The 18,438-nt window shown below is 50.0% G+C and overlaps 2 protein-coding genes across 3 annotated transcripts in view; both read right to left on the bottom strand.

Moving 5' to 3' along the window:
- Positions 1 to 234: 234 nt before the first annotated feature.
- Positions 235 to 9,874, bottom strand: pomt1 (protein-O-mannosyltransferase 1). Of its 2 annotated transcripts, none has more exons than XM_070963780.1 (20): positions 9,720 to 9,874; positions 8,933 to 9,051; positions 8,094 to 8,200; positions 7,871 to 7,921; positions 7,557 to 7,703; positions 7,277 to 7,385; positions 5,856 to 5,909; positions 5,346 to 5,439; positions 4,989 to 5,144; positions 4,771 to 4,901; positions 4,584 to 4,679; positions 4,408 to 4,500; positions 2,935 to 3,031; positions 2,686 to 2,778; positions 2,436 to 2,556; positions 2,260 to 2,357; positions 1,863 to 1,976; positions 1,588 to 1,714; positions 1,093 to 1,270; positions 235 to 805 (listed from the first exon to the last, which is right to left on the bottom strand). In XM_070963780.1, the coding sequence occupies exons 2-20, from the start codon at positions 9,040 to 9,042 to the stop codon at positions 631 to 633; spliced, it is 2,151 nt and encodes a 716-aa protein (XP_070819881.1). In that variant the 5' UTR covers positions 9,043 to 9,051; positions 9,720 to 9,874; the 3' UTR covers positions 235 to 630. The 2 variants fall into 2 exon arrangements, with proteins under 2 accessions (XP_070819881.1, XP_070819882.1); XM_070963781.1 differs by having other exon boundaries at positions 8,933 to 9,060; positions 9,721 to 9,842.
- A 1,789-nt stretch (positions 9,875 to 11,663) lies between these two features.
- Positions 11,664 to 18,438, bottom strand: part of LOC139331979 (rap guanine nucleotide exchange factor 1-like) — a 15,455-nt gene continuing 8,680 nt past the window's right edge. Inside the window, exons 10-23 of the mRNA XM_070963605.1 lie at positions 18,067 to 18,284; positions 17,622 to 17,680; positions 17,415 to 17,541; positions 17,261 to 17,339; positions 16,788 to 16,872; positions 15,975 to 16,067; positions 15,301 to 15,489; positions 15,128 to 15,212; positions 14,917 to 15,011; positions 14,096 to 14,174; positions 12,868 to 12,969; positions 12,691 to 12,788; positions 12,375 to 12,515; positions 11,664 to 12,253 (exon numbers count right to left, since the gene is read on the bottom strand). Coding sequence (XP_070819706.1) covers positions 12,118 to 12,253; positions 12,375 to 12,515; positions 12,691 to 12,788; positions 12,868 to 12,969; positions 14,096 to 14,174; positions 14,917 to 15,011; positions 15,128 to 15,212; positions 15,301 to 15,489; positions 15,975 to 16,067; positions 16,788 to 16,872; positions 17,261 to 17,339; positions 17,415 to 17,541; positions 17,622 to 17,680; positions 18,067 to 18,284 — 1,586 coding nt within the window. The 3' untranslated portion in view covers positions 11,664 to 12,117. The remainder of the gene's footprint in view (positions 12,254 to 12,374; positions 12,516 to 12,690; positions 12,789 to 12,867; positions 12,970 to 14,095; positions 14,175 to 14,916; positions 15,012 to 15,127; positions 15,213 to 15,300; positions 15,490 to 15,974; positions 16,068 to 16,787; positions 16,873 to 17,260; positions 17,340 to 17,414; positions 17,542 to 17,621; positions 17,681 to 18,066; positions 18,285 to 18,438) is intronic.

The following is an 18,438-nucleotide window of genomic DNA, read 5'->3' as shown; positions in this document are numbered from 1 at the left end:
GCTTGTTTGTTTTCTGGTTTCTGGATCCTTTAAGAAAATTCAGTTTGTTATTTATGAGCCAATCAGTGACTGACCTGTTTGACTTGACTGAGACTGTACGAGGGTCCTGGATCAGGTCTAAGGCTCCTCACTGGGTAGACTGGTGAGGCTTTATTAACCACCCCGACCTGACTCAGCTTTTAACTTCTGGACAGTTTGTGTCAAAGTGTCAAAATAAAAGCATTGTTTTATTTTGGACGTCACTTTAAATGTGCGTTTGGATTTTATTTCCGGTCTGTTTCTGTGCCACGTCTTTATTTGACAACATGCTAATTACATCAACATACAAGCCTTCAGTCATTGGTCAGGTTTAAACGAACAGGAAATGACACGTGTGAAGTCACATGTCAATCAAACTGCAAAGCGTCAAAAAATAAGCATTTATCCTTTGAGCTGATCCTGGAGCTGTTTCACGCCACACCGTCTGTCTGCGTGTGAGGTCAGAGCACTGAAGCTCCTCCTCACAAGGACACACCTGGTGGTGCATTCAGGTGCATCAGGTCCTAGATCGGGACAAAGTGTCAGTATCTGAGGAGATTAGACCCTGTCCCGCAGAAAGTCTCCGTCTTTCTGTCTGTCTCAAGTGTCTCTCTACCGCCGGCGGTACAGGATGTCCCAGGAGTCTCTCCACTTGAGTCCTTGCAGCTGATTGGCCGACAGCTCAGGGCTGCCGTAGGTCAAAGGACAGAAGGTCCAATACGACATGAAGACGGACAACAACAGAGCGGACACGCACACACACAGCGCCCGCCGGTGTGTGTCGCTGCTGCAGAGACACAGACAGATCTCATTAAGGAGCTGTCATACTACCAACCAATCATGTCTCACCTGAGAAGATCTACCTGTCGACATGAGCAAACTCTAAACGTGTCTCACACACCTGTCCCTCCATCAGTGAGGAGGCTGCTGGACGACAGGTGGGACTGACAGTTTTTTAGCTCATTAACGAGTAAATGATAATAATGATAATGATAATCAATTAGCAAGAACACAAGGTGTGTGTGTGTGTGTGTGTGTGTGTGTGTGTGTGTGTGTGTGTGTGTGTGTTTCTACCTGAGCAAGTGAGTGTGTGCATGCTCCAGCAGGGCAGGGCTCAGCAGGTAAAGGTAGCAGAGGGCGGGCAGGTAGTGATACAGGAAGAGAGTTTTCTCCATCAGGAAGAATGGGACGAAGTTCACCATCCAACCACCAACACACACATACCCCAGACACACAAACTGACCCCACACACCTGGACACACACACACACACACACACACAGAGTCACAGAGTCAAATGACTTGAATGTCTGAAAACTAGCTGAAGACAAAGACACACTAGATTATTCTAAGCACATCCTGAATGTAAAGGGACTTAAGGACTCTTATTACTGAGTCCAACTAGAACCAGAGCCAGAGCCAGAGCCAGAGCCAGAACCAGAACCAGAGCCAGAGCCAGAACCAGAACCAGAGCCAGAACCAGAACCAGAACCAGAACCAGAACCAGAACCGGCTCACAGTCCAACACACTACAGGTCCCAGCAGTGTGAGTGTGTGTGAGTGTGCGTACCATCAGAGAGGTCTTTGAAGCCCCGCCTCCTCCTCAGCAGGTAGACACCTGCCAGCAGCTGATAGGCCAGCAAGCTGAGGTTGGCCACGCCCCATGATACTGGGTTACCAATCAAATGGATCTGAGCCTGAGACACAAGACAGCCAATCACAGGACAGGATTGTGAGAGAGAGAGAGAGAGAGAGAGAGAGAGAGAGAGAGAGAGAGAGAGAGAGAGAGAGAGAGAGAGAGAGAGAGAAAGAGAGTGTGTGTGTGTGTGTGTGTGTGTGTGTTACATTGGTGGAGGAGTGCAGCCAGTATGCGATGTTGGTTTCCATGGTGATCCACTCCAGGGGAGAGGAGCTGTATTTGTGCTCAGAGTCTTCCTGTTTCACCAACAGCATCTTCCACTGCCATGACAACACAACATGACATCACCCATCTGCTGCCATGACAGTGTGGCCTCACAGCGCACCCTCCAATCACAGAGCTTGGTGTCAGCCTCAGATCGTGAACAGTAATGGTGTTTGACCACCTTCTGTCTGTCGTCATGTCTGTTGTTCGTGCTACGTTTTTGATAAAGTTGTTGCATTCTGAACATCACTGTGACAGACAGACAGACACAGACACACACACACACACACACACACACACACACACACACACACACACAGAGACGTCATCCAGTCGTACCTGAAGCTCGACAAACTTCGCCCAGAAGGACATTTTTCTGTCCACGTCGATGTGAGTCGGAGAGTGAAGCTCCGCCTCTCGCTCCTTCTGCTCCTGACCTACCAAAAAAAGGCCTGTCATGAACATCCAATCAAAACAATCTTCAGACACGACAGCAGCCTGGTCAAAGGTCATACTGGTTCCATATCGGTGCTCCTCCACCGTCCAATCCAAACTGCCGCTGTGAGCTTTGAACAGCTTATCAGCAACGACCTCCAGCTGACGGAAACCCCAGTCTGGAAGAGACACACCACTCAGCTACACACACGCACGCACACACACGCACGCACACACACACACACACACACACACACACACACACAGGTCCTTGTACGGTCATTTATCTCAAGTTACAGGAAACAGCTGTCTGTTACTTCCTGTCAGTACCCGGAGGATGGCTGAGGTGTTGACGTGGACCAATCGAACCTCAGACAGGATGGTCTTCCACGTCTCTGACTCCGCCTCCCTGTTGGAGATGTCCTGAACACACACACACACACACACACACACACACACACACACACACACACACACACACACACACACACACACACACACACACACACACACACACACGGATGGGTGTCATGTCTGAACGTGTTACACGTCGCTCGTGACATCATCAGCCGCTCTCACCACTCTCCACAGGTTCTGTGCTGCCATGGAAACGTTGAAGTCGATGTAACCCGACACTTCCTGAGCGTGAGGGCTCATGGGAGCTGCCACGTCATGACTGCAACACAGAGAGACAGCACAGTGAGACAGCACAGCGAGACAGCACTGCGAGACAGCACAGGGAGACAGCACAGGGAGACAGCACAGCGAGACAGCACAGCGAGACAGCACTGCGAGACAGCACAGGGAGACAGCACAGCGAGACAGCACAGCGAGACAGCACTGCGAGACAGCACAGCGAGACAGCACAGGGAGACAGCACAGCGAGACAGCACAGAGAGACAGCACAGCGAGACAGCACAGCGAGACAGCACTGCGAGACAGCACAGCGAGACAGCACAGGGAGACAGCACAGCGAGACAGCACAGCGAGACAGCACAGCGAGACAGCACTACGAGACAGCACAGCGAGACAGCACTGCGAGACAGCACAGGGAGACAGCACAGCGAGACAGCACTGCGAGACAGCACTGCGAGACAGCACAGCGAGACAGCACTGCGAGACAGCACAAAGAGACAGCACAGTGAGACAGCACAGCGAGACAGCACAGCGAGACAGCACTGTGAGACAGCACAGCGAGACAGCACAGGGAGACAGCACAGCGAGACAGCACTGCGAGACAGCACAGAGAGACAGCACAGTGAGACAGCACAGTGAGACAGCACAGAGAGACAGCACAGTGAGACAGCACAGTGAGACGCACGCAGAGAGACAGCACAGTGAGACGCATGCAGAGACAGCACAGAGAGACAGCACAGAGAGACAGCACAGTGAGACAGCACAGTGAGACGCACGCAGAGAGACAGCACAGTGAGACAGCACAGTGAGACGCACACAGAGAGACAGCACAGTGAGACGCACGCAGAGAGACAGCACAGTGAGACGCATGCAGAGACAGCACAGAGAGACAGCACAGAGAGACAGCACAGTGAGACAGCACAGTGAGACAGCACAGTGAGACGCACGCAGAGAGACAGCACAGTGAGACAGCACAGTGAGACGCACGCAGAGAGACAGCACAGTGAGACAGCACAGTGAGACGCACACAGAGAGACAGCACAGGGAGACAGCACAGTGAGACGCACGCAGAGAGACAGCACAGTGAGACAGCACAGTGAGACGCACGCAGAGAGACAGCACAGTGAGACAGCACAGTGAGACGCACACACAGAGACAGCACAGTGAGACGCATGCAGAGAGACAGCACAGAGAGACCGACGTTTGGCGCCATTAGTCGTTAGCTCAAACAAAATGTTACTGTTCGTAGAACGCTGTTGTTGCCGCCGCAGCAGCCGCTGAGGCTCATGGGTACGGCCCGGCTCGACCTGCAGCAGCTGCTGTTCAGGGTCGATTATCTGATCGCACCGTGACTTCAACAGAGCAGCAGCGGGATGTTGGACCGTCCCTGAACGCACCACTAGACTATCTGTTCACCTGTTGAGGAAGCGTGAGGTCATTCCGTGAACCAGCTGGATGACATCACCGTGACGGACAGGTCGAGGAGGAGTGCTGACGACCAGCTCCTGTCTGACAGACAGAGACAGAGAGAGACAGGTTAGACGGGGACCACATCTCCCAGCATGCCCCTGCACGACAGACAGATGACCTACCTGCCGGGGTCTTTGACGATCCACCAGTTGTTGACATCTTTGAAGGGATAACAGGTGACCTGCTGCTGGTGAGAGCTGCCCCGCCCATTTTCATACCTGAACATACAAACAGGAAACAGGAAGTTACATCATTCAAATCAACTCACAGCCTCCTGACTGGCTGCTGGGTCAGTGTGGGCGGCAGCACCTGATTGGGTAGTTGGCTTTGTGCGAGTGAAGCCAGCAGGGGATTGGCTGGGAGGCGGAGCTTCTTAAAGTCACCTGACTGCCGTAAGCGACCTCCAGAGGCTGACCCTGAGTGATCCTGGAGAGACCGCCCTAAAGTGCCAATCAATCAATCAGTCAGTCTGTCAGTGTGTGTGTGTGTGTGTGTGTGTGTGTGTGTGTGTGTGTGTGTCTCGTTACCTCCAGACTGGCCTGGAAGGCGGAGCTCATCAGTTGGTCATGTGGTCCGCTGCGGCTCAGGAGACTCAGGTGAACGTAGAACCAGAACACATAGAGAAGGACAGGAACCACCAACAGACACACAACTCGACACACACACTGCACACAAACACTCAGCTGCATACACGCACGCACATGCACACACACACACACACACACACAGAAGTTACCTTTACATACCAGAGCAGATTGTTTCTTTGGTCACAAGGTGCTTGTGTGTGTGTGTGTGTGTGTGTGTGTGTGTGTGTGTGTGTGTGTGTGTGTGTGTGTGTGTGTGCGTGCTGTGTTAAACGTGTTGCTGGCCTCTGTCTGACTCACATGACTGACAGTTCGGTCTCCAATCAGGTTCCAGGTGTGCAGAGAGGCCGCGCCCAGCAGCAGCAGGTAGGAGAACACACCTGTGTACTTGACTCTGACATCACACACGCACATGCGCACACACACGCACGCACACGCGCACACAGACACACACACACGCACACAGACACACACACAGACACACGCACACAGACACACACACACACACACACACGCACGCACACACACACACACACACACACACACAGACACACGCACACACACACAGACACACACACACACACGCACACACACAGACACACACACGCACACACACAGACACACACACACACACACACACACAGACACACACACACACAGACACACACGCACACAGACACACGCACGCACACAGACACACGCGCGCGCGCACACACACACACACACACACACACACACACACACACACACGTTTCAGAGAGACAAAGCGCTGATCTTTGACTCTTCACTGATCTCAGAGCAGCTTCTCACCCGACAGCAGCAGCACAGGAGGCTCCAGAGAGGAGCAGCCAGCAGAACCCAGAGCTGCGGAGAGCAGGAGAACAGGGTCAGAGGTCACAGGTGAGCGTCTTCTCTCAGGTTTCTAACCTGAGGCGGTTGTGATGACAACTGCCTGAAGTCTAATGTTCAGAAAAGGTGCTTCAGTGCTTCCTCCTACACTGGACAATCCCACAATCCTTTGCAGCAGCAACATCTAAAGTGACAGATCGTTCGGTCGTTCACGAGAACAAACATCAACATGTCACATGACACGATGAGTCCACAGTCCACGGTGATCCGGAGTTCTGGTTCAGGCTCAGACTCAGCAGCAGCATGTGGAACCACGACGCAGACTGTCCTCGAAGAGGAAGAAGAGACGTCTTCAGCCATGATGAAGGTTGAAACACCACGATGATCATACCTACAGCAGAAGGGCTGGAGGTCCAACTCGTCACATCTGAAGACCAGCAGACCTGAACCCCATCAGACCTGAAGACCAGCACATCTGAAGACCAGCAGACCTGAACCCCATCAGACCTGAAGACCAGCACATCTGAAGACCTGCAGACCTGAACCCCATCAGACCTGAAGACCAGCACATCTGAAGACCAGCAGACCTGAACCCCATCAGACCTGAAAACCAGCACATCTGAAGACCAGCAGACCTGAACCCCATCAGACCTGAAGACCAGCACATCTGAAGACCAGCAGACCTGAACCCCATCAGACCTGAAGACCAGCACATCTGAAGACCAGCAGACTTGACCAGGACTTGAGAGGACATTGGGCTCCAGGGTCAAACTGAGTGTGTACATCACGTGCACACGTCTGTCCACGTTCTAATACATTTTTACCAGCTGATGGTTTTTGGAAACGCCGGTTTTAGGTGGACCTGCAGCCCCCTCAGCACCTCTACTTCCTGTGTCCACGCCAATGTCCTTTTGTTCTTTCATGTCCAACCTTGGACATGGAGGAATATTTCTCACCTGGTGTCCATGTTCACACGGTCACCATGAAACAACACGTGAAGAACGTCCAGGCGAAGTTTCGAGGCAGAACGTCCAGAACGCCACAACTCCCAGTTACATCTTATCTTATCTTATCTTATCTTATCTTATCTTAAACTTGGTGGTTTTGGGGGGTCCTGGTTTCACCGAGGCAGACCCACATCAGTAACACCCAGCGTCACGTGATGACGAATCCTCGTGTGAGCGCAGTGGGATTCACACAGGACGTCCATCTTTTGTCTTTCATCACTTCCTCGCTGCACAAACAGCACCCTGAACTCTGATTGGTCTAAGTCTCTGGTTGAAGACATCAAACTAGAACTCAAAAGATGGACTGACTGAGACGTGGTTTCACTAAACTTCTCTCATATTTCTTCTGTGTCAAGAAGGAAAGGTGAGTCTCACCTGTTGGGAGTGTTGTAGAATCGTAGGTAGGAGAAGAAGGCCAATAGCACGAAGAAGATGAGAACAGACTCCAGCAGCATGAAACGGGATTGGACGATCAGAGAGTTCTCTGGAAAAACAGCGAAGACAAAAATCTCACAGACGGGACTTCAACAAGACACAAAGTGCACCTTTTCATTTAGTCCCTGAACGCCCCACGCTGTATTTTAGTCCCTGAACACCCCGCACTCATTTGAGGTCCTGAATGCCTCACTAGCGATGACATCACAGCGGCTCTCACCCAGCAGCAGCAGCAGTGCAGCTCCCAGAGCCGACAGGTGAGAGAACTTCAGCTCCAGAGTCAACAGGTAAACCAGAGGAACGCAGAGAGCTCCGCACAGAGCCGGCAGCAGGCGCAGACTCCACACGCTCACAGTGCTGGGATACTCTGCACGACAAAACAAACACACCTTCGGTGGCTTTCAACCAGTTTACAGAGAGACAAACCATTTAAAATGGTTTTAAAGTGGTTTTGACCCAGTTTGAACCAGAAGTCAAATGGTTCTGATTTAAACTGATTGGTTAAAGGTGGTGTTACACTAACAGCGCTCCTACCTGCTCCGATCCTGTTCCACACAAAGTTCCCATCAAAACCTCCCACGTAGGCTGCAACACACACACACACACACACACACACACACACACACACACACACACACACACACACACACACACACACACACACACACACACACACACACACACACAGTCATGACTTACAATATACTATCACACAGGTAGTATCATACATGGTTTTGTGGTTGTCATGGCAACTGACCTCCAAGGGCCAGGATCATGTGACCCAGCGGCGGTCCACTGTCATCGATGAAGAAGACTCTCTTCATGTAGAGAGACACAAACTGACCGTAGTACACCTCATCAAACCTACACACAGACACACACACAGACAAAGACATACACACACACAGACACACAAACACACACAGACACAGACAGACACACACACACAGAGACACAGACAGACACACACACACAGACACACACACACAGACACAGACACACACACGTCATTTTGCTTGATGCTTTGAACCTGTGGACACACACTCACTGACTGAGGATCCATCAGTGACAGGATGCTTCATGTGAAGTGTGTGAAGGAGCGTCGCAGGTCCTTCCTTCCTGCAGCCGTCAGACTACACAACAGAAACTGCTCCATGTGATCTGTGCAACAATCTGTATAACAATCTGTGCAACAATCTGTATAACAATCTGTGCAATAATCTGTATAACAATCTGTGCAATAATCTGTATAACAATCTGTGCAATACTACCGGCACATAACAGTCTAAATACTATTTCCATTTTTTTCTAGGACGACGTTTCTATCCCACCCTTTTGTATCTCCTTGTGGTGTTTCACTTGCATGCACGTGTTGTCTTTGCCATCAGGTTATTGGTGCTGCTGTGAATGTGGAATTTCCCCTCGCGGGATGAATAAAGGAATACTGAATTGAATTGACTTTAATCTAATCATTAATCAATGTTCCAGATCAGCAGTTATTCAGCGATCGATGTCACTTCCTGTTCCTCCACCTGCTCTGAGGTCAGCTGAGTGTTCGACTACGATGTGACACAAAGTTCAGGTTAACACACTCACACCACGGCACTGGGGTAGCTGAGGCGGCTCAGTCTGGTCCAGAGAGCCAGGACTGAGACCAGCAGCAGGACCAGGTCCACCTGGGCCGTCACCACCAGGGGGAGCCACATCACGGACACCTGAGACACCGTCAGGTGAGACAGAGGCTGTCAGTGGTGTGTATGTACTAGATACAGACAGTGTGTGTGTGTGTGTGTGTGTGTGTGTGTGTGTGTGTGTGTGTGTGTGTGTGTGTGTGTGTGTGTGAACAGAGCTGTGTGCTGTTTAAAATGAATAAACTGAATGAACAACACGTGGACTTCAGACTGTTTATCAAAGGCGACTGGCACCTCACCCCTCACCCCTCACACCCCTCACCCCTCACACACCTCACCCTCAGACGGCCCCCCTTCCTGCAGGAGGTCTAACAGTCCTGGTTCTGGTCTAACATCATTCTCGTGTTCAGAACACAGAAACACAGATTACGGATCTAAAAGTACGTTTGATTATTTTACGTGTACTTTAACTTTGGTGAGATGCTGAAAATATTTCTGGGAATAACTGTGACAATGATCCCCGGAGGAGCAGCAGCTGTTCAAAACACCACTTCATCACTTTCTTCCTTCATTAACGCTGATTTTCATCACGAAAAACAAACGAAGTAAAAGAGGAAAATGTGCAGGTTCAAACTTTCACAGCTCAGCTAGCAGTTAGCATTAGCTCCGCTGCTAGCCGCTAGCTATCAAACACCGCTAGCGAGTCCCATTATATGTCCGGTCATGGTCCTGCTGTGAACTCCTGACCTCACCTGGTCAAGGCACTCCGTTCAGTTGAAACCGACCATCCTGTCGGTAAACTAGCGGGTTCAGCTCCTCCGTTAACCGGCAGCTCTTCACTGTGTCTCCGGTTAGCTTCTGGAAGCGGCCGTTCGATGTTCCGGAGTTTGATTGCTGCTGTCTGCTCACTGAGCCGCTCGGAGCTCCGCCACTGTGAGCAGCCAGGGTTTCCATGGAAACAGCATCGTGAATCGTCTCGCGATGGGACGATGGTGCAGATATCTGTGAATTCAGGCTGATTGATCAGAAAACAGACTTCTGATCATTTCCAGTTTCTGGACTTTGCTGTGAAATGACGGTCTGAGGTTTGGGCCCATTCAACACCTTCAAATCTGTCAGTGTTCACCTGCTGAGCCACAGGTAGACGTGTCTGTACCTTTAAGTCAGGTGTAACAGTAATGGTATTTTTATCCAGCCTCATTTGGTCACCCTGGTGTGGTGTTGGTTTATCTGGTTGGTTTTCTTTGTCATGTGTCCAGGAGTTGATTGATTGATTGATTGATTGATTGATTGATTGATTGATTGATTGATTGATTGATTGATTGATTGATTGATTATCCTACTGCAGGTCTACTTATGGTTCCTAAAGTCTCAAAAAGCAGAACAGGAGTCAGAGCATTTAGCTATCAAGCTCCTCTCCTGTGGAACCATCTTCAGTCTTTGTCCGGGAGGCAGACACTGTCTCTACATTTAAGAGTCGTCTTAAAACTGTCCTCTTTGATAAAGCTTATAGTTAGGGCTGGCTCAGGCTGGTCCTGGACCAGCCCCTAGTTATGCTGCTATAGGATTAGACTGTCGGGGGACATCCAAAGATACACCGAGCTCCTCTGTCCTTCTGTTCCTCTCCATCCGCACGCTCTCATGTCCTACCACGGCGTCTTACTAACTTAGCTCCTTCCCCGGAGTCTCTGTGCTTTGTCGTCTTGCAGGTTCCCATGGACAGTGTCTGAATCTGGATTGTGGATTTCAGCTGCGTCTCCTGCCTTGGCCCTGCCTGACATCCACTGCAACTGCTACTGCTGTTATTACATCCACTGTCACTGTTACTGTGACTGCATGTCTGTCTCTCTGTCTCTCTGTCTCTGTCTGTCTGTCTGTCTGTCTGTCTGTCTGTCTGTCTGTCTGTCTGTCTCTCTGTCTCTGTCTGTCTGTCTGTCTGTCTGTCTGTCTGTCTGTCTGTCTGTCTGTCTGTCTGTCTGTCTGTCTGTCTGTCTGTCTTGTCTGTCTGTCTGTCTGTCTGTCTGTCTGTCTTGTCTGTCTGTCCGTCTGTCTGTCTGTCTGTCTCACTCTCCCTCTCTTGCTCTTCCTCTCTCACCCACCCGGTGGAGGCAGATGGCCGCCCACCCAGAGTCTGGTTCAGTCTGAGGTTTCTGCCTGTTAAAAGGAAGTTTTTCCTCGCCGCTGTCTCAGTGCTGCTCATGAGGGAACTGTTGGTCCTCTGTAGATAAAGAGCTCGGCCTGCAGCAGCTCTGTATGGAAAGTGTCCTGAGACAACTTCTGTTGTGATTTGGCGCTACACAAATAAAATTGAATTGAAATTGAAACACGTCACTGCACATCGTTCAGTCGCTCTTCGGTCATGTCAAACTCACAGCAGTGTCAGCTCAGGTGTCTCTAAGAGGACGAAGACAGGTACCTTCATCACCGTCTGCATAAACACCTGCACGCTGTAAACCTCTACATCTCATCGTATGTCGTTTACTGCCTCATCATTTTTTTGTATTTACTGTTTATTCTATATTTTGTGCACGACCTTTTTTGTCTTTTTGTCCTCACTGAGTGGAACGTCTTGTTTCTTCTGCGAGGACATTGAGTGTAATGTTACGAAGCCGATTCTGATCAAATGCCACGTCCATGAAGACGTGTTCAACTGACCCATTACTGATAAAGTTTGATACTTCAACCAATCAGGTGAAAAGAGATGAGTTCAAAGACAGGTGAGCAGTGATGTTTATTGGGATATTGCTACAGGTGAGCTCAAGTTAACACCTGGCTAACCCTGGCTAACCCCAGGCTAGCCTCAGCCTACACCTAGCTAACCTGTGTTTCTACACATTAGCCAGGGCTGTTCACATTGTTGCCGGAATCGCAGGAACGCTCCAGATTATCAAACGTTAGTACACAGTTAGCCATGATTAGCCCAGTATGTCAACAACTTTGAACACGTCTTTACTTGTGTGACACTTTAACATCGGACCAGCACCAGTGTGGACCCGTTCAGCCTGAGTTTAACTCATTACCACCAGGTTGATTCACCTCATTCCTCAATATACACCTGTTAGCGTTATGCTAACACAGGTTAGCTGTGCGACGGTCGCGGTTGTCACAGGTTTACTCAGTCTTTGCTCTGGTTTAGCCTGCTTTCACCTGTCATCTCTGAACAGCTCGTGGGACATTTCGTGGGCGGATCCTGAGAGAGAGTTCCCACAATGCTTCCTCAGCCAGGTGATCACTGAAGTCATTGAAGAAGGATATGATGTCATCATTAGGTTGCAGAGAGTAACGACTGCAGAGAGACAGAGATTCAGCAAGTATTTTACACAGTGAATATACATGAAGTAACAGTACTGCAACAGTACTTAAAAACAGTAGTAACTGTACTAATGATAGCACTCCAGGGAACTGACACTTGCTGGTAGCTCCTCAGAGTGTCCAGGATGTTGAACTGCTGCCAGCGTTTAGAGAAGTTGACCTTAGAACTCTGTGATGTCATCAACATGTCAGGATTTCCCAGGTGGACAAAGGTCAAGTCCTGAAGGATCAAACCCCTGGACAGACAGACAGGTTCAAGAGCAAGTGAGACAGGTATAACATAAATGCAGGGTGTATGTGATATAATGGTGTACATGGGGTATAAACAGAAGTAGTACATTTGGTGCAGTATGCATGGTATTAATACACAGGTAGGGTACATTTGGTGCGGGGCACAGGGTATAAACGTACAGGTAGGGTATACAGGGAGGTTCCACTTCAGCCAGAGCTGCTCTGTAGGCCCTGAAAGATGATGAGCTGTCGATCAAAGAGCTGTACTCCTCCAGAGCCTGGAAACATGCGACACACGGGACTCGTTAATATTCATTAAGACTATTAACGACCATCTAATTATCGCGACACACCGACCTCAGCTGTGCTTCTCTGCCAGTCCAGGCGTCGCAGGGGGGCGGAGTCCAGCGCTGACAGGATTGACAGGTACGAGTTAAAGTTGTTCAGTTTGCGCAGGTGCTGCAGGAACACACAGAGCGCGTTACTGACAGGTGAAGTTAGCAGTCAGTGAGGATTAGCCTGTTCATGTTTCCTGCTCTCACAGCAGCAAATCAGCTTGTGTGCAATAATTTAGTGACTCATGTCGCTAATGTCCTGTCTGTCTGTCTGTCTGTCTGTCTGTCTGTCTGTCTGTCTCTGTCTGTCCGTTTGTCTGTCTATCCATCCATCCGTCCATCTGTCTGTCTGTCTGTCTGTCTGTCTGTCTGTCTGTCTGTCTGTGTCTGTCTGTCTGTCCATCCATCCATCTGTCTGTCTGTCTGTCTGTCTGTCTGTCTGTCTGTCTGTCTGTCTGTCTGTCTGTCTGTCCGTCCGTCCGTCCATCTGTCTATCCATCCATCCGTCCATCCATCTGTCTGTCTGTCTGTCTATCCGTCCATCTGTCTGTCTGTGTCTGTCTGTCTGTCTGTCCATCCATCCGTCCATCTGTCTGTCTGTGTCTGTCTGTGTCTGTCTGTCTGTCCGTCTGTCTATGTCTGTCTGTCTCTGTCTGTCCGTTTGTCTGTCTATCCATCCATCCCTGTCTGTCTGTCTGTCTGTCTGTCTGTCTGTCTGTCTGTCTGTGTCTGTCTGTCTGTCTGTCTGTCTGTCTGTCTGTCTGTCCGTTTGTCTGTCTATCCATCCATCCGTCCATCCGTCTGTCTGTCCGTCCGTCTGTCTGTCTGTCTGTCTGTCTGTCTGTCTCTGTCTGTCCATCCATCCATCTGTCTGTCTGTCTGTCTGTCTGTGTCTGTCTGTCTGTCTGTCTGTCTGTCCGTCCATCCGTCCATCCGTCTGTCTGTCTGTGTCTGTCTATCCGTCCATCTGTCTGTCTGTCCATTCGTCTGTCTATCCATCCATCCGTCCATCCGTCTGTCTGTCCATCTGTCTGTCTGTGTCTGTCCGTCCGTCCGTCCATCCGTCCATCTGTCTGTCTGTGTCTGTCTGTGCCTGTCTGTCTGTCCGTCCGTCCGTCCATCCGTCTGTCTGTCCATGTATTCTTTGGCCAACAGGAGGCAAAAGAACAAGTTGACTGTTGCTTTGATGGAAATGCAGCATCATGTCACCTGAGCTCCACACAGACTCCTCCCTTCACCTGTGTGTTTACCTTCATGGTTTTCAGGAACTTGAGCAGTAGCTTCTCTCTGTCCTGAGGTTTGTCCTGAAGAATGATGACCGAGCGAACCCTGAAATCACACATTCACACAGGTGAAAGGTTATCGACTCAAAGACGTCAGTGTGGACAGTTTAGACCTCTTCAAAGTCTGCTTCAAAACTCAGTCCAGCGCTGGGACGTGTCACACCCCCCTCACGCAGCGATTGGTCGGCTGTGTGCGGGTGTGAAAGGAGGCGGGGTCTGAATTTCTCTCTCAGCTCTTCTTCTTTCTTTGCTCTGTTCTTTCTGTCACTTTGGTCACGACACTCGTGAACACGGCGATTTCACCACAGTTTCGCCAGACTCCCTTAAAAAAATCACGTCATTTTCAGAGCTGTTGAGTGAGGAGAGACTTTGGAAACTTTGTGAAACTGCCAGAACAATTTCTTACTCCTTCACACCTTCTCTTAAATTCGGCATTAAATTCAGTAAATGTAGTTGTTTCTTGACTTGTAGAAACGTGTCTCTTAGCGAGTTGACGACTGCTGGTGAAGGACGCAAGTGTTCATTTGCATATCGAGCGGGAAATTTGAGATGAAATCAGAAGTGACCACTGGAGACTCACGTTAACGTCAGGTGTGATCAGGTGTCTGAACATGTGCTCTGTTATCAGCATTAGCTGGACTGATGCTGTGGAGACGACAGAGACAGACGGAGGCAGACTGTCCACCCTGAAGCTCGGGGTGGACATCGTATGGACGGCTTGTTTTGAAGCAGACTGAACTCACTGACTCTTGCTCATGAACAGAAGCAGGATGTTGTGTTGTGTCTACCAGAAGGAGACGTTGTTGAAGTGTTGGGTGAACTGTGTCAGGTTTGGACTCTTCTCCTCATTCTGCTCTTTGGACCACAGCAAGACCTCTGGAAGCTAGACAGGTGAGCCAGACAGGTGTGACGGACAGGTGAGATGGACAGGTGAGTGACAGACAGACAAATGACGGAGAAGAACTGGAACAAGTGAAAGATGAAGGTTCAGGTTCATACTTCGATCTTGTAGAAGAGCTCAGAGTCCAGCAGAGTCAGCTGCTCGGCTAAATCCTGACTCCTGAAGTCCAGAAGAGTTCCTGGTCTGAGAGAGGACGAAAGAGGACACGCATTGATGTCTGAAGGAGTGAAACAACTGTCAATCATCTAAGAGGTCAGAGGTCAAAGCTTACCTGGCAGCCACGCCCCTGGCTGCGAGCGGACGGAGTGACTGAGGAGAGCCAATCAGCTGCCACTTCTGCTCCATCTTGGACAGGATGTTGGAGCGCAGCAGGTGGGCCAATCCCAGCTCCCCACCAGTCAGGAGGCTAAACACCAGATCCATCAGCAGCAGCAGCAAATCAGAGTCCAGCTCGATCGCACTGCACACACAAACATCATCACTCACACCTGCGCTACTGGCCAAAAGTCTGTGGACAGCTGCACCTTCCCTCCAGATGTGACGGTGGCTCCATGTTCATCACGGCCTGCTGCAGGGATTCACGTCACAGGCGGCACAGAAGCACGAGGCAGCGAGCGAGAGGGTATCGAGCTGGGAAAGTTTCGTCTGAGCATGTTTAGAAAAATGGATGAATGGTTTAGAAAACACTGAAAGACGTCATAAAGACAGACAGAAGGACATTTTAAAGTGTCCAATCAGGGTGAAGCTCACTGACTGTTCATTGGCAGAAAGCTGCCGTGGAAACGACCTCTGCTGAGAAATGACCCGACAAACTCCCGTTAGATGTCATGTTTCCAAGCTGTGAGCAATGAGGTTAAAAAACAAAGCTTCTGATTGGTTCAGGTGTGTGTGTGTGTGTGTGTGTGTGTGTGTGTGTGTGTGTGTGTGTGTGTGTGTGTGTCTCACCACAGCTCGTCGACCACTGTGACCAGCAGGTGGAAAGTCTTCTTGGCTGCTTCCAGGTGTGCAGTTTCCCCCCCTTCACACAGGTGTCTATATGTGCTGATGGTTAAAGAGTCACGACGACACAACAACAATTCTGCCAATGTCATAAACAAACTAACATACATGTCAAATACGTTATGCTAATAAATAAATCAATAAATATCATGTCTGCTACCACATCTGTCGACGCAGTCTTCACCTACGCATCAAAGTCTTCCGAGGAAGAGCCTGCAGCGCCGAACGTTAACGCAGCAGCTGATTACAGTCAGTAATTAATTAAAGCTAATTGAGCAGGAGCTTTTTCGGCGTGTGGATTTCCTCCTTTCTCTACTTCGTCAGGCATTTTGTGATCTTATTCTCTCGTTCTGGTCACTTTGTGTGAAGTTCATGTGGAACACCTGAAGAACGGATCCCTGGAACAGGTGAGAGAAAAGACAATCTGAAGCAGACAGTATCACATCGTCTGCATATAAACACACTTTCTGACCTTTTTCTCAGTCTTCTGTGAAACCACTGAATCTGATCATGTGTCGCCTTACAGGCTCTCCATTACGAGCGCTCTATTGGTGGAAAGCTGCACGCACCTGTTCGTACATTCCTATTGATGGTCAGTGTTTTTGAGTCATTTTTATGAGTAAAGGAAATCAGATGTTCAGTAATCAGCATTAATATCTCCTTAGAACTGCAGCACAGGTGAACCCAGTCTACCTGGAACAGAAAGCTCATTGGTGGGCTTTCTGAGCAGTGCAGCCGACTTCAGCTCTGAGAGGATATCTGCGCTGCAGCTTCCTGATGACTTCATTTGGGCTGATGAAGCTCCTGTAGGTGGAGAGGAAGGCTTCACGGTACAGGCCCTGTTCTGCACACACACACACACACACACACACACACACACACACACACACACACACACACACACACACACACAGTTTTCATTACCATTCACTTGCCCCAGCGTGTTCGCACGTCCCAGTCATGCAAAGTGAAAACTGGTGAAAACTGCTAGCCTAGCTTAGCACAAAGACGCTGTTGACCACATAGCTACTAAATATGTGATTGGAAGATAATGACTTTGGTCTGGCCACAGGTAGCTGTCTCTTGCCCAGGTAGTTTCTTGCAGAAACAGGAAGTCTCTTGTGGCCACAAGTTGTGGCGGATGTGAAGAAGAAGAAACGAATCTGTACCGTTTCACTCATGAGCTAACTGGCAGAAACTTCCATGAAGTAATGACTGTGATGAGGACTCACCTTCCATGCTGTCAGTCTCTGCGGCATAGACCAATAGGATGTCAGGAGAGGCTGCTTTCACGTCCGGCCCCTCCTCCTCCTGAGACAGACAGGCCAATGAGGTGACAGCCTGAATCAGCTGTATTTAACAGAGAGGCCAGAGGTCGGGGCGTACCTCAGGTTTCATTGTGATTCTGTGGAGGATCTCCTTCTGGTCGCTGAGTAACACCTCCTCCACGTCCTCTTCCAGCTGCTCCCTGCTGTTTGGGCAATGCTCCACCTCCTGCTGGAGACTCTGGGACCTGCAGCACAGAGCACCGTCAGCGACCGTGTTGGCGTGTACAGGTGTGTGCCCACATGTCTGCCTGTGTGCGTGTGTCACCTGTCGCTGGTCAGCTTCTCTTCTGAACACTGAACGTCAGTTTCAGCTTCAGCTGAATCCTGATGATGACAAAAACAAGCAGATGAAGATAAATGAAAGTTCAAAGTCCAGAGCAGTCACAGAGCTCCTGCTTCTTCCTTCATCATCACATGATGAAGAGGTTTACCTCCTTCATGCTGAACCATTTTCATCACTCTGACTCTCATTAACTGCCTCTCAGGCTCTGAACTGCTGGCAAAGAGTGATGTGAACCAACTCAGAGGAGGTCATGAGGAGGTGTGGTTGCAGCGTAGCTCTGAAACTGTTTGACGAACGCTTGAAGCCATTCTTTGACAAACACAGGCCGACCTGCGACCTCGTGCTGACTGTTGTTCACTTCATTTGCTGGTTATTAATCATGATGCTCCTCTGATGTAGCGGGACGAGACCAGGAGCTGCTCGTTACCTGCTGTCTCTTCTTCGGCGGCAGAACTGGGACAGAAGGGGGCTCAGGTGAGGGGGCGAAGTCCAGGTGTGTGTCCAGGTGTGACTGTGTGGGCTGGTGGTTGGACTCAACCTCTCGCTGCTTGCTGCTGTGTCGCTGACTGGAGGTCAAAGGTCGCTGGTAGAACATGGCTGCTGACTGATCCCTGTACGAGGAACAGAACTGAAGATACTGATGGACTGAACACAGAAAGACAGACAGGCAGACAGGCAAGCAGAGAGACAGGCAAGCAGAGAGACACAGAGAGACAGACAGGCAGACAGGCAAGCAGAGAGACACAGAGAGACAGACAGGCAGACAGGCAAGCAGAGAGACAGGCAAGCAGAGAGACAG

Source organism: Chaetodon trifascialis, chromosome 6 (genome assembly GCF_039877785.1).
Source record: "Chaetodon trifascialis isolate fChaTrf1 chromosome 6, fChaTrf1.hap1, whole genome shotgun sequence".
Lineage (NCBI taxonomy): Eukaryota > Metazoa > Chordata > Actinopteri > Chaetodontiformes > Chaetodontidae > Chaetodon > Chaetodon trifascialis.
The sequence above is the reverse complement of the archived record's forward strand: the minus strand, read 5'-3'. Positions and strand labels throughout refer to the sequence as shown.